We start from the raw sequence: 26,271 nt of genomic DNA, 5'->3' as shown, positions 1-26,271 counted from the left end.
CTAGTCCCTCTAACCTTTGCATCTCAGGACCCTAAGGGCAGTTTTAGCGTGGCCTTAACCAAACCATAGCATACTAATCCATAGCATTAACCTAACCCGCACATCTTTGGACTGTGGGAGGAAACCGGAGCACCCGGAGGAAACCCACGCAGACATGAGGAGAATGTGCAAACTCCACACAGACAGTGACCCGAGCCGGGAATCGAACCCAGGACCCTGGGGCTGTGAAGCAGCAGTGCTAACCACTGTGCTACCGTGCCGCCCCCATGTCATATAATTAACGTGCAGAAATGCCTAGATAATTGAATAAGTGATTGACAAAATAAATAAGGGATATGAAAGATCTTAAAAGAGGACAAATTACTAAAGGCAAAAGTAGCTTCTCAATGGGATCCACCCTGGATTTGGCCTAACATTTTTGCTCAGTAAACCATTCCGAAGAAACTGTTGTGTCCAGCCACAGGGATCAGCATCCTCCTGCTTCTCGCCATCCATGTGTCCAATCTGGGGATCAGTAAAGCGCACACTCCTGTGTTATGACCACAGCCGATTTTAATGGTTGAACAAGCCAAATCCCAGGAGGAAATTTGAATCAATGATCATAACCTTTTAAATTGTATTCTGAGAATAAGAGAAACTCACTGAGCCCCGCAGCATAGAATTCCAGCAACATTTTTGGGATTTAAGAAATTAATAGGGTTTATTGACAAGAACAGAAAACTTAAGCACACAAGATTACAGTTACATAATAAACATCGTTTACAAAACATTTCTCAGGAAAACGTCAGTACACAAAAGCAAACAGATTCCTGGCAACATTATTGATTTTTAACTCTTAAAAAATCCAACAACTACTGTGATTTTAGTATTTGTATAGCAGGTGACATCTCACTTGATTTCACTCTGCTGCGGAAATCCAAGTGTATAGAGAAACAAGACCACTTTTCTTTTTCTTGCTTGACTGAATGGCTGATTCAAACCTCACACATTCTCGCAGCAGAGAGCTCTTCCCACAAGGTCTTCTTCACACAGCAAAGCAGCTCTGAATCTTTCCTTAAATATCCTTTTTTCCCCTTTTCTCTTCAATTCCATTGTACTTAGCCTCGCTTTGAGCTTCACTTTTCCAAAACAAACATTTTCTCTTTTTCCTACCGCCTCCCCTTTTGAGTTAGATAAAACGTTCACTTGTCCACTAATGAATGATCTGCAAGCTGTAAAAGTATTTTAGACCCCTTTGAAATTTAACAAGTTAAAAGTCAAGTCTCTGTCTATCCCCTACTGCAAATTTCCAAACTCTACAGTTACTCATAAACCCACTTTACCACAACTTCATTACGAATACATGCATTTAGCAGCTCGACCTAAACTCTCAGTTCTCCCAGACAAGTTGTCTCCATTAATCATTGCCCAATATAATTAAATCTTCTACACCTACAGCTAACTCAGTGTTCCCCCAAAATAAGTAAAGATGCCTGTTACAAGTTGTCTTCTGCCTATTTATCTTGTGTATCGTATCTAAGGTGTTGCTTCTTAATAAAATGCTTTAAAATTAGCAACGACTCCAACCATTTTTTTGCGCCATCTACGAATCAAAGAACGAAGAGAACTAAAATCTTACACTTGTCCATAAGGGCAACTAAAGGTATGAGGAATGAAATGTTAAATCTAGTACTGAAGGAGCACTCAGTCATGGCTCTATCTCTCCTCTCGATCGGGTATGGAAGTTCCCATGAGGTTATTCCAAGGAGCCGGGGAGCTCCCCCTGGTTTACTACTTAATATTTATCCCTCACTCAATAGATTCTCTGGTCACAATCACATTTCGATTAGTGAGATCTTGCTGTGCGTAATTTGGCGACCACATTTCTTACATTACAGCAGCGGGTACGCCTCAGGAGAACTCCACTGGCTGTAAAGCATTTTGGGAACCCCTCGAAGTTGCGACAGGCGCTATATAAACACAGGTTTTCCCATTAACAAAAGAGAAGAGACCCAACAAATGAACACAGCCAGTATCAGGACATCAGTCAGTCTCCCCTTATCTTCGAGAAATCAAGGCCTCAAACACTCAAAAGCTGATTTAATTAACCCATACTGAGGAATATCAGACTCCAGTCCAGTTACAGTGATTATTAACAGCAACTGAAAGAGACTCCCGCTGTCAGAATTTGGTTCAGTTCTGGCTGTGGCTAACAGCAGAATCCAACTCCTGCAGCTTGTGAATCTGCCGGTGTGCCTGCAGGGTAGACGGACTAGAGAACCCCTTCCCACACTCGGAGCAGATGAATAGCGTCTCCCTGGTGTGAACGCGCTGGTGTTTCACCTGCAGGGAATGCTGAGTGAACCCCTTCCCGCACACGGAGCAGGTGAACGGCCTCTCCCCGGTGTGAACCCGCTGGTGAATCAGCAGGTCCATTTTGCCTTTGAAGCTCTTCCCGCAGTCTGAGCATTTGAACGGTCTCGCGTCAGAGTGGACGCGTTGGTGCGAGGCGAGGTGGGCGAACTGGGTGAACCCCTTCCCGCACTGGGAGCAGGTGAACGGTCTCACCCCGGTGTGGATGCGCTTGTGCCTCAGCAGGGTGGACGACTGGGCGAACCCCTTCCCGCACACGCAGCAGGTGAAGGGCCTCTCCCCGGTGTGAACCCGCTGGTGGTCCAACAGGTTGCAGAGTTGGATGAACGCCATCCCGCACTCGGGGCAGGTGAACGGTTTCTCCCCGGTGTGGACCCGCCGGTGGGTCAGCAGGCTGGACAACTGGGTGAACCCCTTCCCGCACTCGGGGCAGGCGTACGGCCTCTCCCCGGTGTGGACCCGCCGGTGCGTCAGCAGGTTCTTCTTGCTTTTGAAGCTCTTCTCGCAGCCGGGACACTTGAAGGGTCTCGCGTCAGAGTGGACAAGCTGGTGGGCGGTGAGGTGGGTCTGCTGGGCGAAGCCCTTCCCGCACGTGGAGCAGGTGAACAGTCTCGCCCCGGTGTGAGTCGTCTGGTGCTTACGCCAGCTGGACGACTGAGCGAACCCCTTCCCGCAGACTGAGCAGCCGAACGGCTTCTCCCCAGTGTGGCTGCGCCGATGGGTTTCCAGCACGGACGGGGACCGGAATCCTTTCCCGCAGTCCCCGCATTTCCACGGTTTCGCCGTGGCGTCGGTTTCCTGGGGTCTCTCCGATCGGAAGATCGGACGAAGCCTCGTCCACGCAGACTGAATACGGTTCCGGTTTCTCCTCGCTGCGAACGGTGCGACGGTTTTGTCAGGCTGTGCAACTCATTACAGTGTTTCCAAAGTCACCGCACCGGAACGCACTCACTTATGTGTGTGCGTGCGTGCGTGAGTCTTGTTGCTTTTCCAGTCACACGGACGCCTAAAACCTTTCTACACAGGAGAGACGAAAATCTCTCCTCCGACATCCAAAGGCCGGTGATACGTCAGATCGGCAGGCGGCTTTTCAAATCCTAATCTAATATTTGTAAGAGGAATAGACAGGGTCAGCACAGGGTCAAAATTCAGGACAGACAATGCTAGTCTCCACGCGCACAGTTAGAAGTCTCGCAACACCAGGTTAAAGTCCGACAGGTTTATTTGGAATCGCGAGCTTTCGGAGCGCCGCTCCTTCATCAGGTGAGCAGAGAGGTAGGCAAAGACGCAATTACAAAATAATTACAGGCTGGAATGTGAAGAATGGTTAGAATGCGAATCAAAAGAAAATTACAGCACAGGAATAGGTCCTATGGCCCCTCCAAGCCTGCACCCAACCTGCTGCCCGATTGAGATAAAACTCCCCACCCTTCCGGGGACTATCTCCCTCTACTCCCATACTGTTCATCTATTTGTCAAAATGCCCGTTAAAAGCCACTATTGTATCCGCTTCCACTACCTCCCCCAGCAGTGAGTTCCAGGCACCCACCACCCTCTGTGTAAAAAACTCACCTCGTACACCTCCTTTAAACCTTGCCCCATGCACCCTAAACCTGTGCCCCCTCGTAAATGACTCTGAAAAGCTTCTGACTATCCACCCTGTCCGTGCCCCTCATAATCTTGTAGACTTCCATCGGATCGCCCCTCCATCTCCGTCATTCCAGTGAGAACAAACCAAGTTTCTCCAACCTCCCCTCATAGCTAATGTTCTCCATACCAGGCAACATCCTGGTAGATCTTTTCCTCCCACAGTCCAAAAGACCTGCGGGTTAGGGTGCATCGGCCGTGCTAAATTCTCCCTCAGCGTAACCCGAACAGATACCGGAGTCTGGCGGCTGGGGGATTTTCATAGTGACTTCATTGCAGTGTTAATGTAAGCCTACTTGCGTGACGCTAACAAATACACTTTAAAACTTAAAAAAAAAATTGCACGCTGTCCTCTAGCTCACAGTAGGACAGGCCAACAGCCAGAGTTTACCTGCTGCTTCACCCACCCTGGATCTACAAGGTGCTGTTTTAACCAACAGCAAGTCTGTGGGAAGATCCTCTGACTTACTCAGCCTCCTCTGCACTGGGCAGCCAAAGATTATAGGGTCTTAGAGTTAAAGCATGGAAACAAGGCCTTCAGTTCAACTTGTTCATGCTGTCCCTTTTCTTAACCACCCAGTTAGCCCAAATTCCAAAGAATCTTTGCAGGTAACCAAGTCTTCACAGGTGCGAACCGTGAGCGTGGAGAGGAGGATAAGCACAGGTTGAAGAGGTGTGAATTGTCTCAAGCCAGGATGGTTAGTAGGGTTTTGCACTCTCCAGGGGACATTCTTCCTTATTTCGCTTCCACAAAGATGTGGTTCAAACAACCTGAAGCTAAAATAAGTGAAAATTCACACCAAAGTCCAAACAATAGTTAAGAGAACCTTTCTGACTAAAACAGATCGTTGCTCCCAATGAAACACTCTGTACCCTGAGGTGTCCATCATAGAATCCCTACAGTGTAGAGGTCGACAGCGGAAACAATCCCACCCAGGCCCTATTCCCTTAACCCTGACACTAAGAGGGGGAATTTACAAAGAACAAAGAACAAAATCAGCCCGGGAAACAGGCCCTTCGGCCCAACGAGCCTGCGCCGCCATCTCAACACCACCAGTCCCCCCTCTCCACCCATGACCCCTGTCTAATGTTTTATGGCCATCCAGATTGAGGGAAACTGGTTTAGGGACAATTTATTCCTGCCAATCAGCCTAACAGCACATCTTTGGGGTATGGGAGGAAACCGGAGCACCCGGAGAAAACCCACGCAAGCACGGGGAGGATGCACAAACTCCCACAGACACCGGCCCAAATCCATGTGTCTGCACAGCAAACAGCGATAGTCACTGAGCTGTCGTCTTGCCCAGTATCTTGTCCACTTTAGGCACACACTAACGACATGAAGCACTAGGCCAATCTCGAACAACCAAGAGCAGCCCCAGTACGACCCATCGCGTGTATGCCCCTCGTTGGACACGAGGATTAGCACAGCCAATCCACCTAACACACACATCTTTGGAGTGTGAGAGGAAACCGGGGCACCCGGAGGAAACCCGGGTGCTAGAGAGAACAGTGATCACGACACCACACCACCCTGCCACAGCAACCTCTGCAAGACATGCCGGATCACCAACGTGGATACCATCATCTCACGTGAGACGACCATCCACCAGATACACGGCACGTACTCTTGTAACTCGGCCAACATTGTCTACCTGATACACTGCAGGAAAGGATGTCCCAAAGCATGGTACATTGGGGAGACCATACAGACGCTACAACAACGGATGAATGAACATTGCTCGACAATCACCAGGTAAGACTGTTTTCTTCCTGTTGGGGAACACTTCAGTGGTCACGGGCATTCGGCCTCTGATCTTCAGGTAAACATTCTCCAAGGCGGCCTTCATGACACATGACAGCACAGAGTCGCTGAGCAGAAACTGATAGCCAAGTTTCGCACACATGAGGACGGCCTCAACCGGGATCTTGGGTTTATATCACACTATTTGTAACCCCCATGACTTGCCTGGACTTGCAAAATCTCACTTACTATCCTGTCTGGAGACAATACACATCTCTTTAAGCTATGTTTAATGCTATTTCCACTCACATTGTCTGCACCTTTAAGACTTGATTAGCTGTAAAAACTCGCATTCCAACCATTATTCTGTAAACTGAGTGTAGTCTTTACATCTCCTGTTTGTGATCAGAACTCTCCACTCACTTGATGAAGGGTCAGAAAGCTAGTGGCTTTTGCTGCCAGATAAACCTGTTGGACTTTAACCTGGTGTTGTAAGAATTCTTACTGTGTTTACCCCAGTCCAACACCAGCATCTCCACATCATTCTTGCAGCTAGCCAATTTCTGATCCAAACTGCTAAATCACCCTCAATCCCATGCCTCCATATCTTCTGCAATAGCTTACCAAACACTTTACTGAAATCCATGTACACTACATCAACTGCTTTATCCTCATCCTCTTTGGTCACCTTCTCAAAGAACTGAATAAGATTTGTGAGACATGACCTACCCTTCACAAAACTGTGCTGACTATCCCTAATCAAATTATTCCTTTCTAGGTGATTATAAATCCTATCTCTTACAATCCTTTCCAAAACTTTGCCCACAACAGAAGTAAGGCTCACTGATCTATAATTACCAGGGTTGTCTCTACTCCCCTTCTTGAACAAGGGGACAACATTTGCTATCCTCCAGTCTTCTGGCACTATTCCTGTAGACAATGACGACCTAAAGATCAAAGCCAAGGCTCCGCAGTCTCCTCCCTTGCCTCCCAGAGAATCCTAGGATGAATCCCATCTGGCCCAGGGGACTTATCTGTTTTCATACTTTCCAGAATTGCTAATACCTTCTCCTTACGAACCTCAATCCCATCTAGTCTAATAACTTTATCTCCATATTCTCCTCAACAATACTGTCTTTTCCCTGTGTGAATACTGACAAAAAATATTCATTTAGCGCCTCTCCTATCTCTTCGGACTCCATGCACAATTTCCCGCTACTGTCCTTGACTGGCCCTAATCTTACCCTAGTCATTCTTTTATTCCTGACATACCCATCGAAAGCTTTAGGGTTTTCCCGGATCCTACCTGCTAAAGACTTCTCATGTTGCCTCCTGGCCCTTCTTAGCTCTCTCTTTAACAACTCTATCAACCTGGGCGCCAGCCTCCAGCGATCTATGCACATGGACACCGAGATCTCTCTGCTCAACCACACTACCAAGTAATTTACCATTAGCCCAGTGCTCCATATTCCTGTTACTCCTACCAAAGTGAATCACTTCACACTAGTGCGGGTTAGGTGCATCGGCCATGCCAAATTCTCCCTCAGTGTAACCCGAACAGACGCCAGAGTGTGGTGACTGGGGGATTTTCACAGTGACTTCATTGCAGTGATAACGTAAACCTACTTGTGTGACACTAATAAATACACTTTAAAACTTAAAAAAAATTGCATGCTGCTCTCTAGGGCCACAGACAAGACCACAGGACAGGCCGACAGCTAGAGTTTACCTGCTGCCTCACACATCATGGATCTACAAGTTGCTATTTTAACCAAGAGCAAGTCTGTGGGAAGATCCTCTGACTTATTTAGCCTCCTCTGCACTGGGCAGCCAAAGATTATGGGGCCATCGAGTTTAAGCATGGAAACAAGCCCCTCGGTTCAACTTCTGATGCCATAGAACCCTACAGTGCATAAAGAGGCCCTTTGGCCCATCGAGTCTGCACCAAACACAATCCCACCCAGGCCCTAGCCCCACATCCCTACACATCATACCCATTGATCCCTCTACCCTACACATCCCTGGACACTAAGGGGCAATTTGTTCGCATGGCCAATCAGCCTAACCCACACATCTTTCGGACTGTGGGAGGAAACTGGAGCACCCGGAGGAAACCCACGCAGACACGAGGAGAATGTGCAAACTCCACACAGACAGTGACCTGAGCCGGGAATCAAACCGAGGACCCTGGAACTGTGAAGCAGCAGTGCTAACCACTGTGCTACCATGCCGCCCCTTGTTCATGCCGCCTCTTTTCTTAACCACTAAGCTAGTGCCAGTTAGCCCATGTCCCTCTATACCCATCTTGCCCATGTAACTGTTTAAATGCTTTGTAAAAGACAAAATATCCCTCTCTCTGGCAGCTTGTTCCAGACTCTCACCTTCCTCTGTGTGAAAAGGTTGCCCTTTGGACCCTTTTGTATCTCTCCCCTCTCACCTTAAACCTATACGCTCTAGTTTTAGACTCCCCTGCCCTTGGGAAAAGATGTTGACCATCTAGCTGATCTGTGCCCCTCATTATCTTATAGACTTCTGTAAGATCACCCCTCAGCCTCCTACGCTCCAGAGAAAAAAGTCCCAGTCTATCCAGCCTCTCCTTATAACTCAAACCATCAAGTCCCAGTAGAATCCTAGTAAATCTTTTCTGCACTCTTTCTAGTTTAATAGTATCCTTTCTATATAATGAGGTGACCAGAATTGTATGCAGTTTTCCAAGTGTGGCCTCAGCAATGTCCTGTACAACTCAGCAGCTGAAGTGTAACCAAACATTGAGCAGCAGCTCCTTCAGGTAACCACAGAGGAGATGCAACCTCTCACACTGAAAATAAACATGTCCCATGGACTCAACGAGTCAGAGAACTGCAGACGGACACTAGGACCCGGAAGTCTCCCCCGCACCCAGCCACCCACCCCCCGACTGGGTGACGTCACTGCCGGGGGAGCGCATGCGCCCCGCGCTCCGCTGAACCAAGATGGCGGCCGTCGGTCCGGGTCTTTCTCCGGCACAAAGACCCGGAGTGGCACAAAAAAAGGAGAGAGCCGCAGGTTCGGATTCGGGGTTGGAGGCCTGCACCGCGCGTTCAGAAACCTTCCCCGCGCCGCCGCCGGCCCCACTGCTCCCTCCGCGATTCCGCATCCTCACCATTAAGGAGATCGGACGGTCGAGGGGCTCAGCGTCGCCATCACTGGGTGGTACTGCGCCTGCGCACTCTCTCCCCATGGTCTGGGTAGAGGACATGCACCGCACTGCAGGATGCTGGGTAATCTCCCCACAGTGGAAAGCCTTCTGTTGGCTAAGATCTGGAAATAGGGGCTTGGAAATCAGTAAAATCATAAACCAATTCATTCAGCAATTCGGGGTTAAAAAAAAAGAAACTCCCCTTTTCACCTGTGGTGCATAAACCAGTAAAACTTCCATCCAAACTGCTCCACACTATTGGTGCCTCAATCTGAAGGCCCACAATTTGCAGGCGTGCAACCCACTGGACACAGGCAGCTCCACGTTACAAATTAAAGGACCCAGCAGTTGGCATTGCTGCCATGTAGCACCAGGGGCCCGGGTTCAATTCAGGCCTCAGGTGACTGACTGTGTAGAGTTTGCACGTTCTATCCGTGGTTTCATCCAGGTGCTCCAGTTTTGTTCCACACTCCAAAAGATATGGCAGTTGGGTTGGTTAACTATGCTAAATTGCTCCTTAATACCAGGAGGACTAGCAGGGGTTAAGGGCCTGGGTGGGATTATTGTCAGTGCAAGTTTGATGGGCTGAATGGCCTCCTTCTGCACTGTAGGATTCTACGATTCTTTATATTGCAAAATCCAGCCAATTGGTTGTTGGAGTTTGCAGGATAATAAAGTCTTACATCTGATCTATCACACTGGGACACATTGGGTAACATGACCATTTAAAATGTTCCTGGCGTATGTGAGATGTTTAAAATATTGGTTCAAACTCTACCAGCAACTCTCTGTGCTAAACTAACCAGTGAACCCCTAATATCACAGACATAGATCATTTTTTGCACAGGGATGAATGGATGTGAGAATTATCCACCCTGGAATTCTCAGTGTGAACAGTGTTGGATGTTTTCATATTATCTATGAGATCTAAAATGGTCCAATAAAAGACCACAAAGTAGGTGGGAGTAAACCAACTAAAACTGTTGATTAACACATCTATTCTTGAGCACAGTCAGCATAAGAGGCAACATGGTGGCATAGTGGTTAGCACTGTGCCAAGGACCTAGGTTCGATTCCCAGCTTGGGTCATTGTCTGTGTGTAGTTTGCACGTTCTCCCCATGTCTGCGTGGGTTTCTTCCGGGTGCTCCGGTTTCCTGCCACAATCCAAAGATGTGTGGGTGAGGTGAATTGGCCATGCTAAATTGCCCCTTAGTGTCAGGGGGACTAGCTAGGGTAAATGCTTGGAGTTATGGAGATAGGGCCTGGGTGGGATAATGTTCGGTGCAGACTTCATGGGACAAATGGCCTCCTGTTGCGCTGTAGAATTCTATGATTCTAAGACTGGCATGGTAAACTCCATCCTAGGTGGAGCTTGTGTCCTGAGTCACCTGACCCATTCTCTTAAAGGAGCATGCCCCAACATCCGTAACAGTTTGGGAGACAGGATGTCCCAGTTCTCCACCCTGGGATTCTCAATGCAAACAGGATGGGATGCATTTGGAGACAGGATGTCCCAGTTCTCCACCCTAGGATTCTCGGTGTGAATATGGTGAGATGTGCTTTGAGACAGCATGTCCCACACATTTAAAGGCTTGAATGGCACTGAATGTCTAATATACGTCTGTGGCAACAATAATCTCTCCCTTGATGTTAAGAAAATGAAGGAGATTTGTCATCGACTTCAGGAAGCGTAAAGGAGAACATGTCCCTGTCAACATCAATAAGGACACAGTAGAAACGGTCGAGAACTTCAAGTTATTAGGTGTCCAGATCACCAACAACCTGTCCTGGTTCTCCCCATGCCAACACTATAGTTAGGAAACCCCACCAACACCTCTACTTTCTCAGAAGACTAAGGAAATTTGGCCTGTCAGCCATGACTCTCACCAACTTTTACAGATGCACCATAGAAAGCATTCTTTCTGGTTGTATCATGGCTTGGTATGGCTCCTGCTCTGCCCAAGACCACAAGAAACTACAAAAGATTGTGAATGTAGCCCAATCCATCACGCAAACCAGCCTCCCATCCATTGACTGTGTCTACACTTCCCGCTGCCTCGGGAAAGCAGCCAGCATAATTAAGGATCCCACGCACCCCGGACATTCTCTCTTCCAGCTTCTTCCGTCAGGAAAAAGATACAAAAGTCCGAGGTCATGTACCAACCGACTCAAGAACAGCTTTTTCCTCCTTCTTATGAATGGACTTTCCTTGCATTAAGTTGATCTTTCTCTACAACCTAGCTATGACTGTAACACTACGTTCTGCACTCTCTCCTTTCCTTCTCTATGAACGATATGTTTTGTCTGTATTTTTCATTATATGTTAATATATGTGACAATAACAAATCAAAGACATAATGTATATTTTGGAGTGGAGACGTTTAGTCTGAGTTAGCTCAAACAGGGCCTTCACTGCGTACAGATCACAACGAGGTGATCTTCTTAGACATTCCATTCCACAGAATCGACTCATTGGAAACTCTAATCAGATTAGGTATCAGGACAGAGTTCGTGTGTTATCAACCACAATAAGGATCGTAAATCACAGTGAGCACTAGAATAGATTATAATGTGACTTAGAATTACTTAGAATCTCTACAGTACAGAAAAGGCCATTCAGCCCATCAAGTCTGCACCATCCACAATCCCACCCAGGCACTACCCCCATATCCCTACATATTATACCCACTAATCCCTCTAACCTACGCATCTCAGGACACGAAGGGCAATTTTAGCATAGCCAATCAACCTAACCTGCACATCTTTGGACTGTGGGAGGAAACCAGAGTACCCGGAGGAAATCCATGCAGACACGAGGAGAATGTGCAAACTCCACTCAGACAGTGACCCAAGCCAGGAATCAAACTCAGGTCCGTGGAGCTGTGAAGCAGCAGTGCTAACCACTGTGCTACCATACCGCCCACCAATGTGTGATATTTATATCTATAATTGTGAAACTATATGAAATAGCAGAATTAACAGTAGACGTAAATTTAAGGAGAATGAGAAAATTTGTAGAATTCCTACAGTGCAGAAGAGGACATTCAGCCCATCGAGTTTGCACTGACTTTTTGACAAGAGTATTTTACCCAGACTCTCTCCCCTGCTCTGTTACTGTTACTCCACACACCTGCCATGGCTAAGCCATCTAACCAACACATCTTTGGACACTAAGGAGCAATTTATTTATTTTTTAATTCATTTAGGCATCACTGGGTGGGCCAGCATTTATTGCCCATCCCTAATTGCTCTGAAGAGATGGGCTATCCATGATTTCCTCAGCATCCTGGATGCTCCAAAGTGAATCCATCCACAGCTCCAGAGCCATCAAGCGGTCTAACAGGAGCTGCAGTTGAACACAATTCTTGCAGGTGAAGGAGCTAGGGACACTGGAAAAATCCCTGAATTCCCACATCGCACAAGAAGTCTGAAAAGCATGACTATTTTCTCTGGACCAGTGTCTAACCCAGTCTCTGTCTCTCTGTTTATCAATCTCCATCTCTTTTACTCTTGCAATCTGAGTCTTATCTCTTCTCCGTTGACTCTGTGTTTCCTCCATTTGCTTGCTCTCGTGTGCAGTAAATGGCTGGTTCTCTGGCTACAATTAGATCATATATAAATCAGAAGTGTGCAGCTCCACCCAGCTGGACAGCATTGGAGGAAGATAGTTCGGTCAATGGTGTCAGTAGCTGCTGACTGGCTGAGAAGGACAGAACAAGGCACAGTACAGCACAGGAAACAGGCCTTCGGCCCTCCAAGTCTGCGCCGCTCATTGGTCCAACTAGACCATTTTTCTGTATCCCTCCATTCCCAGTCTGCTCATGTGACTATCCAGATAAGTCTCAAACGATCCCAGCATATCCGCCTCCACCACCCAGTTTGGCAGTGCATTCCAGGCCCCCAGCACCCTCTGGGTAAAATACGTCCCTCTGCTATCTGAGTTAAACCTCACCCCCCCCCACCCCGCCCACCTCACCTTGAACCTGTGAACCCTTGTGTTTGTCACCTCCGACCTGGGAAAAAGCTTCCCACTGTTCACCCTATCCATACCCCTCATAATTTTATACACCTCTATTAGATCTCCCCTCATTCTCCATCTTTCCAGGGAGAATAATCCCAGTTTACCCAATATCTCCTCATAGCTGAGACCCACCATACCAGATAACATCCTGGTAAACCTCCTCTGCACTCTCTCCAAGGCTTCCATGTCCTTCTGGTAGTGCTGCGACCAGGACTGGACACAGTACTCCAAATGTGGCCTAACCAACAGCTGTAACATCAGATGCCAATTTTTATACAGCGAGAGATAGTTTACCTCAGTCATATTCTCACATGATGTAACTGTGATTTTGCTACGAGCTGTCTCAATACTGTGGCAGAGATTTCACTGGAGGGACTCACATTTGGAGATTCAGGGCATGTGGGCAGAGGTTTGGAAGATGACAAGGATTCTGGACAGGAAAGGGTGGGACAGGGGTGAACAAGGACATTGAAGTCAAGAATGGGCTAGTGGAAGGATTGGATTGTCTCAATCTTAGGACAAGGAAGGTCCAAGAGCCCCTCATGCTTTTTTTGAAAGTTTATTTATCAGTGTCACAAGGAGGCTTACATTAACACTGCAATGAAGTTACTGTGAAAATCATTCAAGTGCCACACTCCAGTGCCTGTTTGGGTACACTGAGGGAGAATTTAGCACGGCCCATGCGTCTAAACAGCATAGCTTTTGAACCGTGAGAGGAAACCCACACAGACATGGGGATGAACATGCAAACTCCACACAGACAGTGACCCAAGCCAGGAATCGAACCAGCGTCTCTGGCGCTGTGAGGCAGCAGTGCTAACCACTGCGCCACCCATGAAACAGTAGCACCCAACCCACGACCCTGAGCTTGAAAGTCTCATGTTCTATTGATTGAGCTGCCGTGCAGACACTGTGGAGGCCAAGGATGGATGTCAGAGGAATGTTCACGAGCTATCTTTGTACTTTGCTTCCCTCGAGAGACCAGACAAAGCTTTTCAGAGTTTCAAATTGCCTTTATTCAAGCTATAGCAGGGAAACCTGTTTCCACACACATGGCATATAAACTTCCCAAACAAAGGAATACAATGACAATTATACCTTTATGCTCAACAAAAATTAAATTAACATACACTAACTGGAAACCGTATACTCATTCGGAGGTGATCAATCACGCACAATAGTTTTGATCACTTTATCTGTGTCATGTGGGTACAATTAGCCAGTCACTACCTTGATTAGTTTACCTAATTTAAATACTCAATCATGCACATACACATGTTCAGACTGTTAGCTAACAACATTTACACTATCATCTAACACATTACTAGTAATTCTTGACATCCTGACTCCCTGCACAGTGACATACAGCTTCTCTCGTGTTAATTAAAGCACTTGCAACAAATTTGTAGTTCCTGGCTGCTGTATGTGAACAGTGATATAGCAGATTTACAGCCCAGGACCACTTCACAGATTATAAAATATAGAATGTTAGAATTACAGGAGGCGGCCATTCGGCCCATCGAATCTGCATCGACATCAATCCCACCCAGGCCCTATCCCTGTAACCCCACATATTTACCTGCTAATCCCCCGACACTAAGGGTCAATTTAGCATGGCCAATGCTAAAACCCACGCAGTGGAGGGGAGAATGTGTAAACTCCACACAGGTAGTTGCTCGAGGCTAGAATCGAACCTGGATCCCTGGTGCTGTGAGGCAGCAGTGCTAACCACTGTGCCACCCGGCGTATTTTCAGCTTTGGCATTTCTCTAGAACCAGCAGTTAAGCAGCCTTCTGTGATCCTTTCAAATGGAGGAGACAGGGAGAGGGAAAGACCTTCAAAAGGATCCAAATTGTGTCAGAGATATTAAAAAGGTGGCAACATTGCCCGTTCAAAAGCTATTTATTTGACCTTTATCCACAATATTAGTACTACCAACGATCTGAAGCTTATCAGCAGAAACAAACCCCAATCAACAAGTTTTAACCTCTAAATGTGATTGGGGTCGTAGATACTTGTGAATTCGCTGGTGTTTCAGCAGCGTGGATAAATAGGCAAATCCCCTCCCGCATTCAGAGCAGGTGAACGGTTTCTCCCCGGTGTGAACTCGCTGGTGCGTCAGCAGGTTGGATGACTGAGTGAACCCCTTCCCACACACGGAGCAGGTGAAAGGCCTCTCCCCGGTGTGAACTCGCTGGTGTCTCAACAGATTAGACGGATGAGTGAATCCCTTCCCACACACGGAGCAGGTGAACGGTCTACCCCCAGTGTGAACCTGTCCATCTGTCAGCAGATCGGTTGACTGAGAGATTCCCTTCCCACACACAGGACAGGGGAGTGGCTTCTCTCCGGTGTGTACGTCGAGTTCAGGTGACTTCTCGAACCCAGTCCCGCAACGAGAACACCAGACCAATCTGTCGTCTGCGTGAAAGCATTGATGGAGCATCAGGTCCTGAGATCTTTTGTAGCATTTTCCACAATCTGGGCATTTAAAAACTGTCCCGGCAGTGTGAACCCGTTGATGCGTCTGCAGGTGGGATTGCTGAGTGAATCCCTTCCCGCACTCGGAGCAGGTGAATGGCCTCTCGTCACTGTGACCGTGCTGGTGTCTCAGCAGGTGAGAGGACTGAGTGAATCCCTTCCCGCACTCAGAGCAAGTGTAGGGCCTCTCCCCGGTGTGCCTGTGCTTGTGCGAAGTGAGCTGAGATGACCACCTGAACCCGACCCCGCAGTGAGAGCATCGGAACGGCCTCTCGTCAGTGTGGACGCGTCGATGGCGCATCAGTTCCATGGAACCTTTATAGCACTTCCCGCAGTCTGGGCACTTGAAAGGCCTCTCCACAGTGTGAACCCGCTGGTGCGTCTGCAGGTTGGATGACTGAATGAATTCCTTCCCGCACTCGGAGCAGGTGAACGGCCTCTCACCGGTGTGGACTCGCTGGTGTATCAGCAGGTAGGACGACCGAGTGAATCCCTTCCCACACTGGAAGCAGGTGAAAGGTTTCTCCCCGGTGTGACTGCGCCGGTGACTTTCCAGGTCAGAGGGGGATTTGAACCCTTTCCCGCAATCTCCGCATTTCCACGGTTTCTCCCTGCTGTGACTGCATTTGTGTTTCGACAGATCAGATGACTGGCTGAAGCCCTGTCCACATACAGAACACGCATGTGCTTTCTCTCCACTGGAAACGGTGGTGTTTCCTTCCATGTTCAAAATCCAGTAGTATTTGGACTGCAATAAGTTGGCAACTTTTGTCAGCTCCTGGTGCGATGTTTGGTTTCAGTTTCCCAACTGCAAACCTTCCTCTTCTAAAACCCTGTGAAATTGATTTAAAACAGAATACAAAAGGAGTGTGAGAGAGAGCCCACAAATGCGAAGTGATGCATTTTGGTAGATCCAATTCAGATGGGAGTTATAAAACAAACAGCAGAACAATCAGGAGCATAGACACAGAGAGATCTGGGAGTACAGGTCCACAGATCCTTAGAAGCGGCAGCACAGGTGGAAAAGGTGGTGAAGAAAGCATTTGGCGTGCTTGCCTTCATCGGACGGGGCACCGAGTATAAAAGTTGGCAAATCATGTTACAGTTGTATAAAACGTTTGTTAGGCCACATTTGGAATACTGTATCCAATTCTGGTCACCACACTCCCAGGAGGATGTGGAGGCTTTGGAGAGAATACAGAAAAGGTTTACCAGGATGTTGCCTGGTATGGAGGGTATTAGCTATGAGGAGAGATTGAATAAACTGGGATTGTTCTCCCTGGAAAGATGGGGAGACGATCTGATAATAGTTTATAAAATTATGAGGAGTATAGATAAGATGAACAGTTGGAAGCTTTTTCCCAGGGTGGAAATGACAATTACAAGGGGGCACAAGTTCAAGATAAGGAGGGAAAGGTTGAGTGGAGATGTGGAGGGTAAGTTTTTTTTTTACACAGAGGGTGGCAGGGGCCTGGAATGCACTGCCAAGTGAGGTGGTTGAGGCTGATACGTTAGTGACATTTAAGACTTATCTGGATAGACACACAAACAGACTGGGAATAGAGGGATACAGGCAGTTAGTCTAGATAGGATAATGTGATTGGCACAGGCTTGGGGGGTCGAAGTCCTGTACTGTACTGTTCTTTGTTCTTGTTCAAAGGCAGACTGTGAAATGGGGCAGAATGAATCTGGGGCTGGTGCAAGGGAAAAGTGACCATGGAAACAGCTGGATTGTCATAAAAGCCCAACTGGTTTATTCATATCCTCCAGGACAGGGAACCTGCCTATACAACACTGTCTGCAAATTTCAAAACTGTAACTGAATACCAGGTCTGGGTCATTTGCATACATTACAAAGACAATGGTATTAACACCAGATCCTGAAGAACTCCCAAACATCCATTAACTAGAATTCTGTAGGCCCTCCCGCTTCCGCCCCCCGAAACACACAAATACACACACGTACTCAATTCTGTGTCCATCTACTACTGCTTCTTTCATTCCATGAGTTATAACTTCACTCCCAAGTATGTTGTGTGGCACTTTATCGAATGACAGCTGGAAGTCCATGTACACTTCATTAACAGCATTATCCTCAACTGCAGGGGAGGCAATGGCCTAGTGGTATTAACGCCAGACTATTAATCCAGAAACTCAGTTAATGTCCTGGGGACCCAGGTTCATAGTCCGCCATGGCAGACGGTGGAATTCAAATTCAATTAAAAAATATCCGGAATTAAGAATCGACTGATGACGGTGAAACCATTGTTGATTTTCGGAAAATTTATAGGACCTTTGTCAGACCCCACTTGGAGTACTGTGTGCAGTTCTGGTTGCCTCACTACAGGAAGGATGTGGAAGCCATTGAGAGGGTGCAGAGGAGATTTACAAGGATGTTGCCTGGATTGGGAGGCATGCCTTATGAAGATAGGTTGAGGGAGCTCGGTCTCTTCTCCCTGGAGAGACGAAGGTTGAGAGGCGACCTGATAGAGGTTTATAAAATGTTGAGAGGAATAGATAGGATGGATTCTCAGAGGCTATTTCCCAGGGCTGAAATGGTCGCTACGAGAGGACACAGGTTTAAGGTGCTGGGAAGCAAGTACAGAGGAGATGTTAGGGGAAAGTTTTTCACTCAGAGGGTGGTGAGTGAGTGGAATCGGCTGCCATCGGTGGTGGTAGAGGCGAACTCACTGGGGTCTTTTAAAAGACTTCTGGATGAGTATATGGGATCTAATGGCATTGGAAGTTACAGATAGTTCTATGGCTTGGTAGGTATAGATGTGATCGGTGCAACTTGTGGGCTGAAGGGCCTGTTTGTGCTGTAGTGTTCTATATTCTATGAAAAACCCATCTGGTTCACTACTGTCCTTTAGGGAAGGAAATTTGCCGTCCTTACCCTGTGTGGCCTACATGTGACTCCAGAGCCTCACAGCAATGTGGTTGACTCGAACCCAGGTTCGTGGAGCTGTGAGGCAGCAGTACTAACAACTGTGCCATCCACAGTTTTGGAGAATGAAAGACGTTCTAACTGAGGCCGATCAATTATTTAAAGGGATACCCAAGCTGGGGAGTCGAGAACCAGGGGACAGCCACTCCAGACTAAGATGAATCTTTACAATTCTCTGTCCCAGTTTCCAGGTCAAAAATGACAATTATAAGGGGCACAAGTTAAAATAAGGGGGCAGGGCGGGGGGCGTGGAAAGATTCAGTGGAGATGTGCAGGGGACTTTTTTTTTAAGAGGGTGGTGGTGGTGGCCTGGAATGCACTGCAGAAGTTCAGTCACACAGTATGTTTAAAGTAAAGATTGATAGATTTCTAAATACTAATGATGTAAAGGAATATGGAGATAGTGTGGGAAAAGGCATTCATAGAATCTCTACAGTGCAGAAAAGGCCATTTGGCCCAAAAAGTCTGCACCACCGCTCTGAAAGGGCATCTTAGCCAGGCCTTCTCACCTGCCCTATCCCTGTAAGTTCACACATTTACCATGGCCAATCCCCCCTAATCTGCACATCTTTGGACACTAAAGGATAATTTAGAACCAATCCAGACTCGATGGGCTGAATGGCCAATTCCTGCACTTTTGTTCCCAACATTCTCCCCACCTGCTGACAGCAAGCAATGATTGCGCATTCGCGCGGCTACTGGGCCATACAACCGCGCACGCGCGCTGCTGGCCAGTGTAGGCACAGCCACATGTGCACTACCCCATAAAGATGACAGCCATTCATTAACAAATCTATGCTGACTTTCCTTGCTAACCCACATTTGCTTAAGTGACTATTGAATTTGTCCTCCATTATTGTTTCAGGAATCTTCCTCCATCACTGAGGTTGAACTGACTGGCCTGAAATTGCTGGGATTATCTTTGCACCAGTTATTGAGGAAAAGGTGCCACGTTTGCAATTCTCCAGAGATTCCAAACAACCTTTTGCAATCCGTGCCCAGCATACCCTCTAACCTTTACTCTTGGTCTACGCTCCTAAAACTTTATTCCAGCTCTCTTAAACTCTCTAACAATGCTCTAATTCAGTACTGTTAAGAAAGCCCACCAACACCTCTATCTTCTCAGAAGACTAAGGAAATTCAGCATGTCCACTATAACTCTCATCAACTTTTACAGATGCACCACAGAAAGCATTCTTTTTGGTTGTATCAGAGCTTGGTTTGGCTCTTGCTCTGCCCAAGATCGCAAAAGGTCATGAATACAGCCCAGTCCATCAAGCAAACCAGTCTCCCATCTATTGACTCTACACCTACCGCTGCCTCGGAAAAGCCACCAGTACCATGGACATTCCTCTTCCACCTTCTTCCCTTGGGAAAAATATACAAAAATCTGAGGTCACGTACCAACTGACTCGAGCACAGCTTCTTCCCTGCTGCCATCAGACTTTCAAATGGACCTACCTCGTACTAAGATCATCTTTCTCTACATCCTAGCTACGACAGTGACACTACATTCTGCACTCTTTCCTTTCATTCTCTACGAATGGTATGCTTTGTTTGTATAGCGCACAAGAAACAATTTTCACTGTATACCAAAACATAAAAGTTTATTTATTAATCACAAGCAAGGCTTACATTAACACTATGTGGCCAAATGGGCCAACTAATATAGCAATTTATAGAGCACTCTGGGACAATTGGGCAGCACGGTGGCACAGTGGTTAGCACTGCCTCACAGCGCCAGGGACCCGGGTTCGATTCCCAGCTCGAGTTACTGTCTGTGCAGAGTTTGCACTTTCTCCCTGTGTCTCCGTGGGTTTCCTCCAGGTGCTCCAGTTTCCTCCCACAGTCCGAAAATGTGCTGGTTAGGTGGCTTGACCATGCTAAATTCTCCCTCAGCGTACCTGAACAAGCGCCAGAATGTGGCGACTGGGGGATTTTCACAGTAACTTCATTGCAATGTTAATGTAAGCCTACTGGTGTATAATAAATAAACTTTAAGTTCGCTAATATGTTACCTCCTTCACCATTAATTTTTTTTCTGCATTTGCCTTTGACGTGGCACCTTACAAAATGCCTTCTGGGAACAGAAGTACTGTAAATCTACAGGTTTTCCTTTACCCACAACACACCCTATTCCTTTAAACAGCTGTAAGAAATTGGTTAAACATTCACAAGACTCTGCTGACTTGTCCCGATTACCTTGAATTTGTCTAAGTACCCAGCTATAACTTCTTTAAAGATAGACTTTTAACATCTCTTGCCACACAGATGTCAAACTCTCTGGTCTGTGGTTTCCTGTTTTCTGTCTCCCTTCCTTCTTATATAGGGGAGAAATACACTCCACAGCCACATCTCCTATCAGATCTGATCGTATTTATTTACATTGTAACTGAATGCTCATAGTGTTCATAACAAAGCCTTTAGTTATTTTTGGTGCCTTTGTAATTTGGTTCTTAGGTTTACTTTCTTTCTCTGTCCCTTCCTGCCATTCTCTGACCCCCCATTTCCCATATTACTATTTTCCTCTCTTACCTTCTCTCTACTCTTTGATGTACCACATCTTTCCACACTTCATCCCTGGCTCTCACTATTTAGTTTAAAACTTTCTCCATTTCCCAAGTTATGCAGTGCACAAGAATACTGATTCAATGATGATGGTTCAGATATAGACTGCCCCACCAATACAGCCTCCACTTTTCCCCAGAGCTGGTGCCTCATAAACTAGAATCCAGTTCCACGCCTGGCGCCAGGCAGGCAACACAGCTGTCTGGACTCTCACCCTTCCTACCTCTTTTGTCATGAATGATGCAATATCTTCTTTAAGGGCGGCACAATGGTTAGCACTGCTGCCTCACAGCATCAGGGACCCGAGTTCAATTCCAGCCTTGGGCGCCTGCTTGTGTGGAGTTTGCACATTCTTCCCATGTCTGTGTGGGTTTCCTCCCACAGTTCAAAGATGTGCGGGTTAGGTGGATTGGCTATGCTAAATTGCTCCTTAGTGTCAGGGGGATTACCAGGCTAAAACTGTGGGGTTATAGAGATATGACCTGGGTGGGATTGTTGAAGGTGCAGGCTCAATGGACCAAATAGCCTCCTTCTGTGCTGCAGGAATTCTATGATTCCTTGTTAAAGACAAATTAACTTAATAACTAAATCACTCTCATTGCCTCCATGCATAAATTCCCTCTTGACACCCAATTGCACTCACTCGTACTTTACCATCCTTTTACGACCAGCTGCCTGTAGAAGATTTTTAATTTTCTTATAAATCAGCTACACCCTCTCATTGCTTCTCTTATTTGCTTTTTAAATTCCCCCTGAACCATATCTATTCAGCCTAGTTATCAGTTATATTTATCTACCTGATATCTATCACAAGACCACTTCTTAATTTTAACCATTGTCTCTTGTGTCATTGAGGGAGTTCCAGATTTATTTGCCTTATAGTAGCGCCTCTGCTTGAGAATATATATAAAGGGGCAGCACTGTGGCACAGAGGCAAAAACTGCTACTTCACAGTGCCAGGGACCCAGGTTCAAGTTCAGTCTCAGGTAACTGTCTGTGTGGAGCTTGCATGTTCTCCCCATGTCTGCGTGGGCTTCCACTGGGTGCTCCGGTTTCATCCCACAGTCCAAAGATTGACCATGCTAAAATGCTCCTTAGTGTCAGGGAGACTAACTGGGTAAATATGTGGGGTTACTGGGATAGGGCTTGGGTGGGACTATTGTCAGTGCAGGCTTGATGGGTCAAATGGCCTTTTTCTGCGCTGTAGGGATTGTACAACTGTATCCAAACAATATCTTTTTTAAAAGCAACCCATTGTTCAGTCACAGTTTTGCTTCCAATTTCTGATTCGGATCCATTCTTACCCCACTGAGTTCATTACTTTGATCTTTACCTGAAATCTTTCCCCACAAACTTAACAGACAAATCCATTGCTTTCCACCTATAAAGTTTGATGACATTCAGATTTGAATGAATGGAGTGACTGTCAGATCTTGATGGGATGCTTGCTTTGAGTTTTCCATCCATCAAGTTTGTGATTTTAATATCCTGCAAATGGAATTTACAAAACTCAGCACTGTTAAACTAGGACAGAAATTCAAAATGCCAAGGTCCAATTCTGGCCTTGGGTGACTGTCTGCATGGAGTTTGCACGTTCTCCCTGTGTCTTTGTGGGTTTCCTCAGGGTACTCAGTTTCATCCCACAGTCTGAAGATCTGCAGGTTAGGTGAATTGACCAATTGCCTCTTAGTGTCCAAAGATATGTAAGCTACAGGATAATTAGCGGGGTAAACGCATAGGGCAGAAGAATAGGGTGGGAGAAGGGCCTGGATAAGATGTTAGGTCAAAGTTTGTGCAGACATAATGGGCCAAATGGCCTTCTTTGGCACAGTAGGAGTTCATAGTGTCCAAAAATGTGAAGGTTAGCCATGATAAATGCACAGGGTTACGGGGATAGGGTGGAGGGGAAGGCCTGGATGGGATGCTCTTCCAGAAATTCAGTGTGGACTCAATGAGCCGGATGGTCTCTTTCTGCACTCTAGGGACTCAATGAGTCTAAGTCTAAGTCGGAACTAAACAACAACCAGTTCCCTTCTTCTATTAAGAAGTCTCACTAAAGTCCAAAAGATTTATTTGGAATCACTCACCTAACGAAGGAGCAGTGCCCCAAAAGCCCGTGATTCCAAATAAACCTGTTGGACTTTAACCTGGTGTTGTGAAACTTCTCACTGTGCCCACCCCAGCCCAACACTGACACCAGAACTAGAGGGCACAGCCTCAAAATAAGAGGGGGTGGGGGCAGTTTAGAACAGAATTGAGGAGGAACTTCTTCACTCAAAGGGTGGTGAATCTCTGGAATTCTCTGCCCATTGAAGTGGTGGAGGCTACGTCGCTAAATATATTTAAGTCACGGGTAGATAGGTTTCTGATAGACAAGGGAATTAAGGGTTATGGGGAGAAAGCGGGAAAGTGGAACTGATCCACTTCAGATCAGCCATGATCTTATTGAATGGCGGGACAGGCTCGAAGGGCTAGATGGCCTATTCCTACTCCTAGTTCTTATGGCCATCTCATGGCTTCTCTCTATTGCATGATGTTCAATCCGCTTGGGTTTGTGTATAATGTTTTCTCTGATTTTATTGACAATCCAAATAATCAAGTTGCACCGAGTTACAGCAAAAAACAGAAGCGCCATGTGTCCTGGTCATGATGGCTTGGCACCCAACATTGCAATATGATGGAGAAAGGATTCAGTGCGCAGGCGCAATTCGGCACCGGGCGCAGGCGCTGATCCAGATAACCCGGATCATGCGCAGTGCTGCCACAGCGGTGACGGCAACGCACAACCGTTTGTTTCGATGCCTTTACAAAGACTAAGTTACGAGCGTTACGGCCGGGATTGGTGAACGCAATTGGTGAGTTGCAAGGTCATCAGCATCCACTGTCGGGCCTAACCCCCCACCCCCGAACAGAGATCTGCCGTTCGCGCACAGTTGACCCACCTGCTGCCAGCACTCCTCTAGCTCAACAGTCCGGTCCTCACGGCCGCCATCTTGTAACGGGCGCTGTGCGGTAAGGCGCATGCGCGGTGAAGGCGGGGCGGTGGCGCCCACGGCCCCGCCTCCCTTTCACTCGGATTGGTTGGAGGACCCACCATGCGCTCTCTGGTCCTCCGGCAGCCGGACTGCGTTCCCCCTGCCGGCAGGGAGCTGCCCGTCAATGAGCTGGAGCATGCGCAGTGGCCAGGCGGCAGGGCCCCGCCTCCGGTTGAGTCGGATTGGTTGGAGGACCTGCGGCTGGTTGGGTCCTCCAAGGTTCGCTCTTCCGGCCCCAAAGTGGCCCGTCAATGAGCGGAGCATGCGCATTGATGGAGATGGCGAGCTGATGGTTTGTCGCGCCTGCCGCAAGCCGGTAGAGGGAGCCATGGAGCTGGTGGCTGGGACTCTGGCCAAAGGCCTCTAATGTGGACCTCTTTTAAGGTCAAACCAAACAAACAAACTCAAACTAAATTAGGACAAAGTAAAAGGATCAGCTCCCCAAAGGGAAAGGGAACAGCCAAACAAAAACAAAAGTACAAAGGAAACTTTAAAAAGTCAAATTAAAATGTGATTATCCAGATCAATAATGCACCCAAGCCCCTGCGGTGCCCAGCAGGCGCGGAGGGCGTCAACTGCGCCCGCGGACACTGCATGTTCCCTCTCCAGGGACACCTGGCTGTGAACGTAGCCGGGGTGCTGGCATTGGACCAGGGAAAACACAGTAAGGAGTCTCACAACACCAGGTTAAAGTCCAACAGGGTTATTTCGTAGCAAAAGCCACTAGCTTTCGGAGTGCAGCTCCTTCATCAAGTGAGTTGGGGGGGGGGTTCTGATCACAAACAGGGCATAAAAAGGCACACATAATTTACAGAATACTGATTAGAATGCGAGTCTTTAGAGCTAATCAAGTCTTGAAGGTGCAGACAGTGTGAGCGGAGAGAGCATTAAGCATAGGTTAGAGATGTGTATTGTCTCCAGACAGGACAATATGTGAGATGTTGCAAGCCAAGGCAAGTCATGGAAGTTACAGATAATGTGACATGTCCCGAGGCATTGTACATTGGGCACCATGCAGACACTACGACAACGGATGAATGAACACTGCACAACAATCACCAGGCAAGACTGTTCCCTTCCTGTTGGCGAACACTTCAGCGGTCAGGGGCATTCAGCCTCTGATCGTCGGGTAAACGTTCTCCAAGGCGGCCTTCACGACACACGACAGCGCAGAGTCTCTGAGCAGAAACTGATAGCCAAGTTCCGCACACATGACGGTCTCAACCGGGATCTTGGGTTCATGTCACACTATCTGTAACCCCCATGACTTGCCTGGGCTTGCAACATCTCACTTACTTACTGTCCTGTCTGGAGACAATACACATCTCTTTAACCTATGCTTAATGCTATCTCCGCTCACATTGTCTTCACCTTTAAGACTTGATGAGCTGCAAAGGCTTGCATTCTAATCAGTATTCTGTAAATTCAGTGTGTGCCTTTGTATGCCCTGTTTATGATCAGAACTTCCCACTCACCTGACAAAGGAGCAGCGCTCTGAAAGCTAGTGCTGTTTACTATCAAATAAACCTGTTGGACTTTAACCTAGTGTTGTGAGACTTCTTACTGTGCAAAAGCCTCTAATCCAATGATAAGCAACATAGGCTTGAGAGGCCTGAATGCCGCCCTCCTTCTTACACTAACTTCATTGCAGTATTAATGTAAGCTTACTTGTGACACTAATAAATAAACCTTAAAATCTTCATTTCAGTGGGCTACAAGATTGAAATCATGCTTGTTCGCTAACTCTGAACCTGAATAAGATTGAATATGTTTAATACGTGCAGAATATTTCATAAAAGTTGTGCATAGGAACATGGGAATTAGGAGCAGAAGTAGGCAAATTCAATCCTTAGAGCCTGTTCCGCCATTCAGTCAGATCATGGCTAATTTTTCCCTGGTCTCAAATCCACCTCCCCACCTAGTCTCTTATTAGAAATACATATATCTCCTTGAAACCATTTAATGATTCGAACCATGGGACAGCAAATTCCACAAATTCACACCCTCTGCGTGAAGTAGTTCCTCCTCATCTCAGTTTTAAATCTACTGCCTCTCAACCTCTACCTGTGACCTCTCGTTCTTGATTGCCCCCAAAGGGGAAACATTTGGTCTACGTTTACTTTTATCAATCCCTTTAAAAATTTTATATACCTCAATCAGATCCACTCTCATCTTTCTAATCTCCAGCAAGTACAAGCCCCAAAATGTTTAATCTCTCTCATCCATCAACCCCTTCACCTCTGGAATCAATTTCCCTCTGAACTGCTTCCAATGCCACCACATCTTTCCTCAAATAA

At 47.0% G+C, this 26,271-nt stretch overlaps 2 protein-coding genes across 2 annotated transcripts in view; one reads left to right on the top strand and one right to left on the bottom strand.

Annotated features, from left to right (window-relative positions):
* Positions 1–26,271, top strand: part of LOC145363622 (uncharacterized) — a 115,526-nt gene that overhangs the window by 82,771 nt on the left and 6,484 nt on the right. The gene's annotated exons all lie outside the window — the stretch shown is intronic.
* On the bottom strand, positions 704–23,945 carry LOC145335576 (uncharacterized). Its single transcript, XM_080181383.1, has 3 exons — positions 23,882–23,945; positions 15,016–16,257; positions 704–2,944 (listed from the first exon to the last, which is right to left on the bottom strand). The coding sequence occupies exons 2-3, from the start codon at positions 16,146–16,148 to the stop codon at positions 2,173–2,175; spliced, it is 1,905 nt and encodes a 634-aa protein (XP_080037509.1). The 5' UTR covers positions 16,149–16,257; positions 23,882–23,945; the 3' UTR covers positions 704–2,172.

The sequence above is a fragment of the Carcharhinus amblyrhynchos genome, unplaced genomic scaffold (genome assembly GCF_965287045.1).
Source record: "Carcharhinus amblyrhynchos unplaced genomic scaffold, sCarAmb.v2.hapA scaffold_39, whole genome shotgun sequence".
In the NCBI taxonomy this organism is placed as follows: domain Eukaryota; kingdom Metazoa; phylum Chordata; class Chondrichthyes; order Carcharhiniformes; family Carcharhinidae; genus Carcharhinus; species Carcharhinus amblyrhynchos.
Note: the sequence above shows the minus strand (reverse complement) of the source record. Positions and strands in the feature narration are given on the sequence as shown.

What these genes read in the sequence shown, in the direction of transcription:
- LOC145335576 (XM_080181383.1), bottom strand. Translation starts at nt 16,148, where the DNA reads ATGGAAGGAAACACCACCGTTTCCAGTGGAGAGAAAGCACATGCGTGT. An exon ending in AAACCGTTCACCTGCTCTGA is followed by an intron (nt 2,945 to 15,015) that starts ATGCGGGAGGGG and finishes CACCTGCTCCAC; the next exon opens with GTGCGGGAAGGGCTTCGCCC.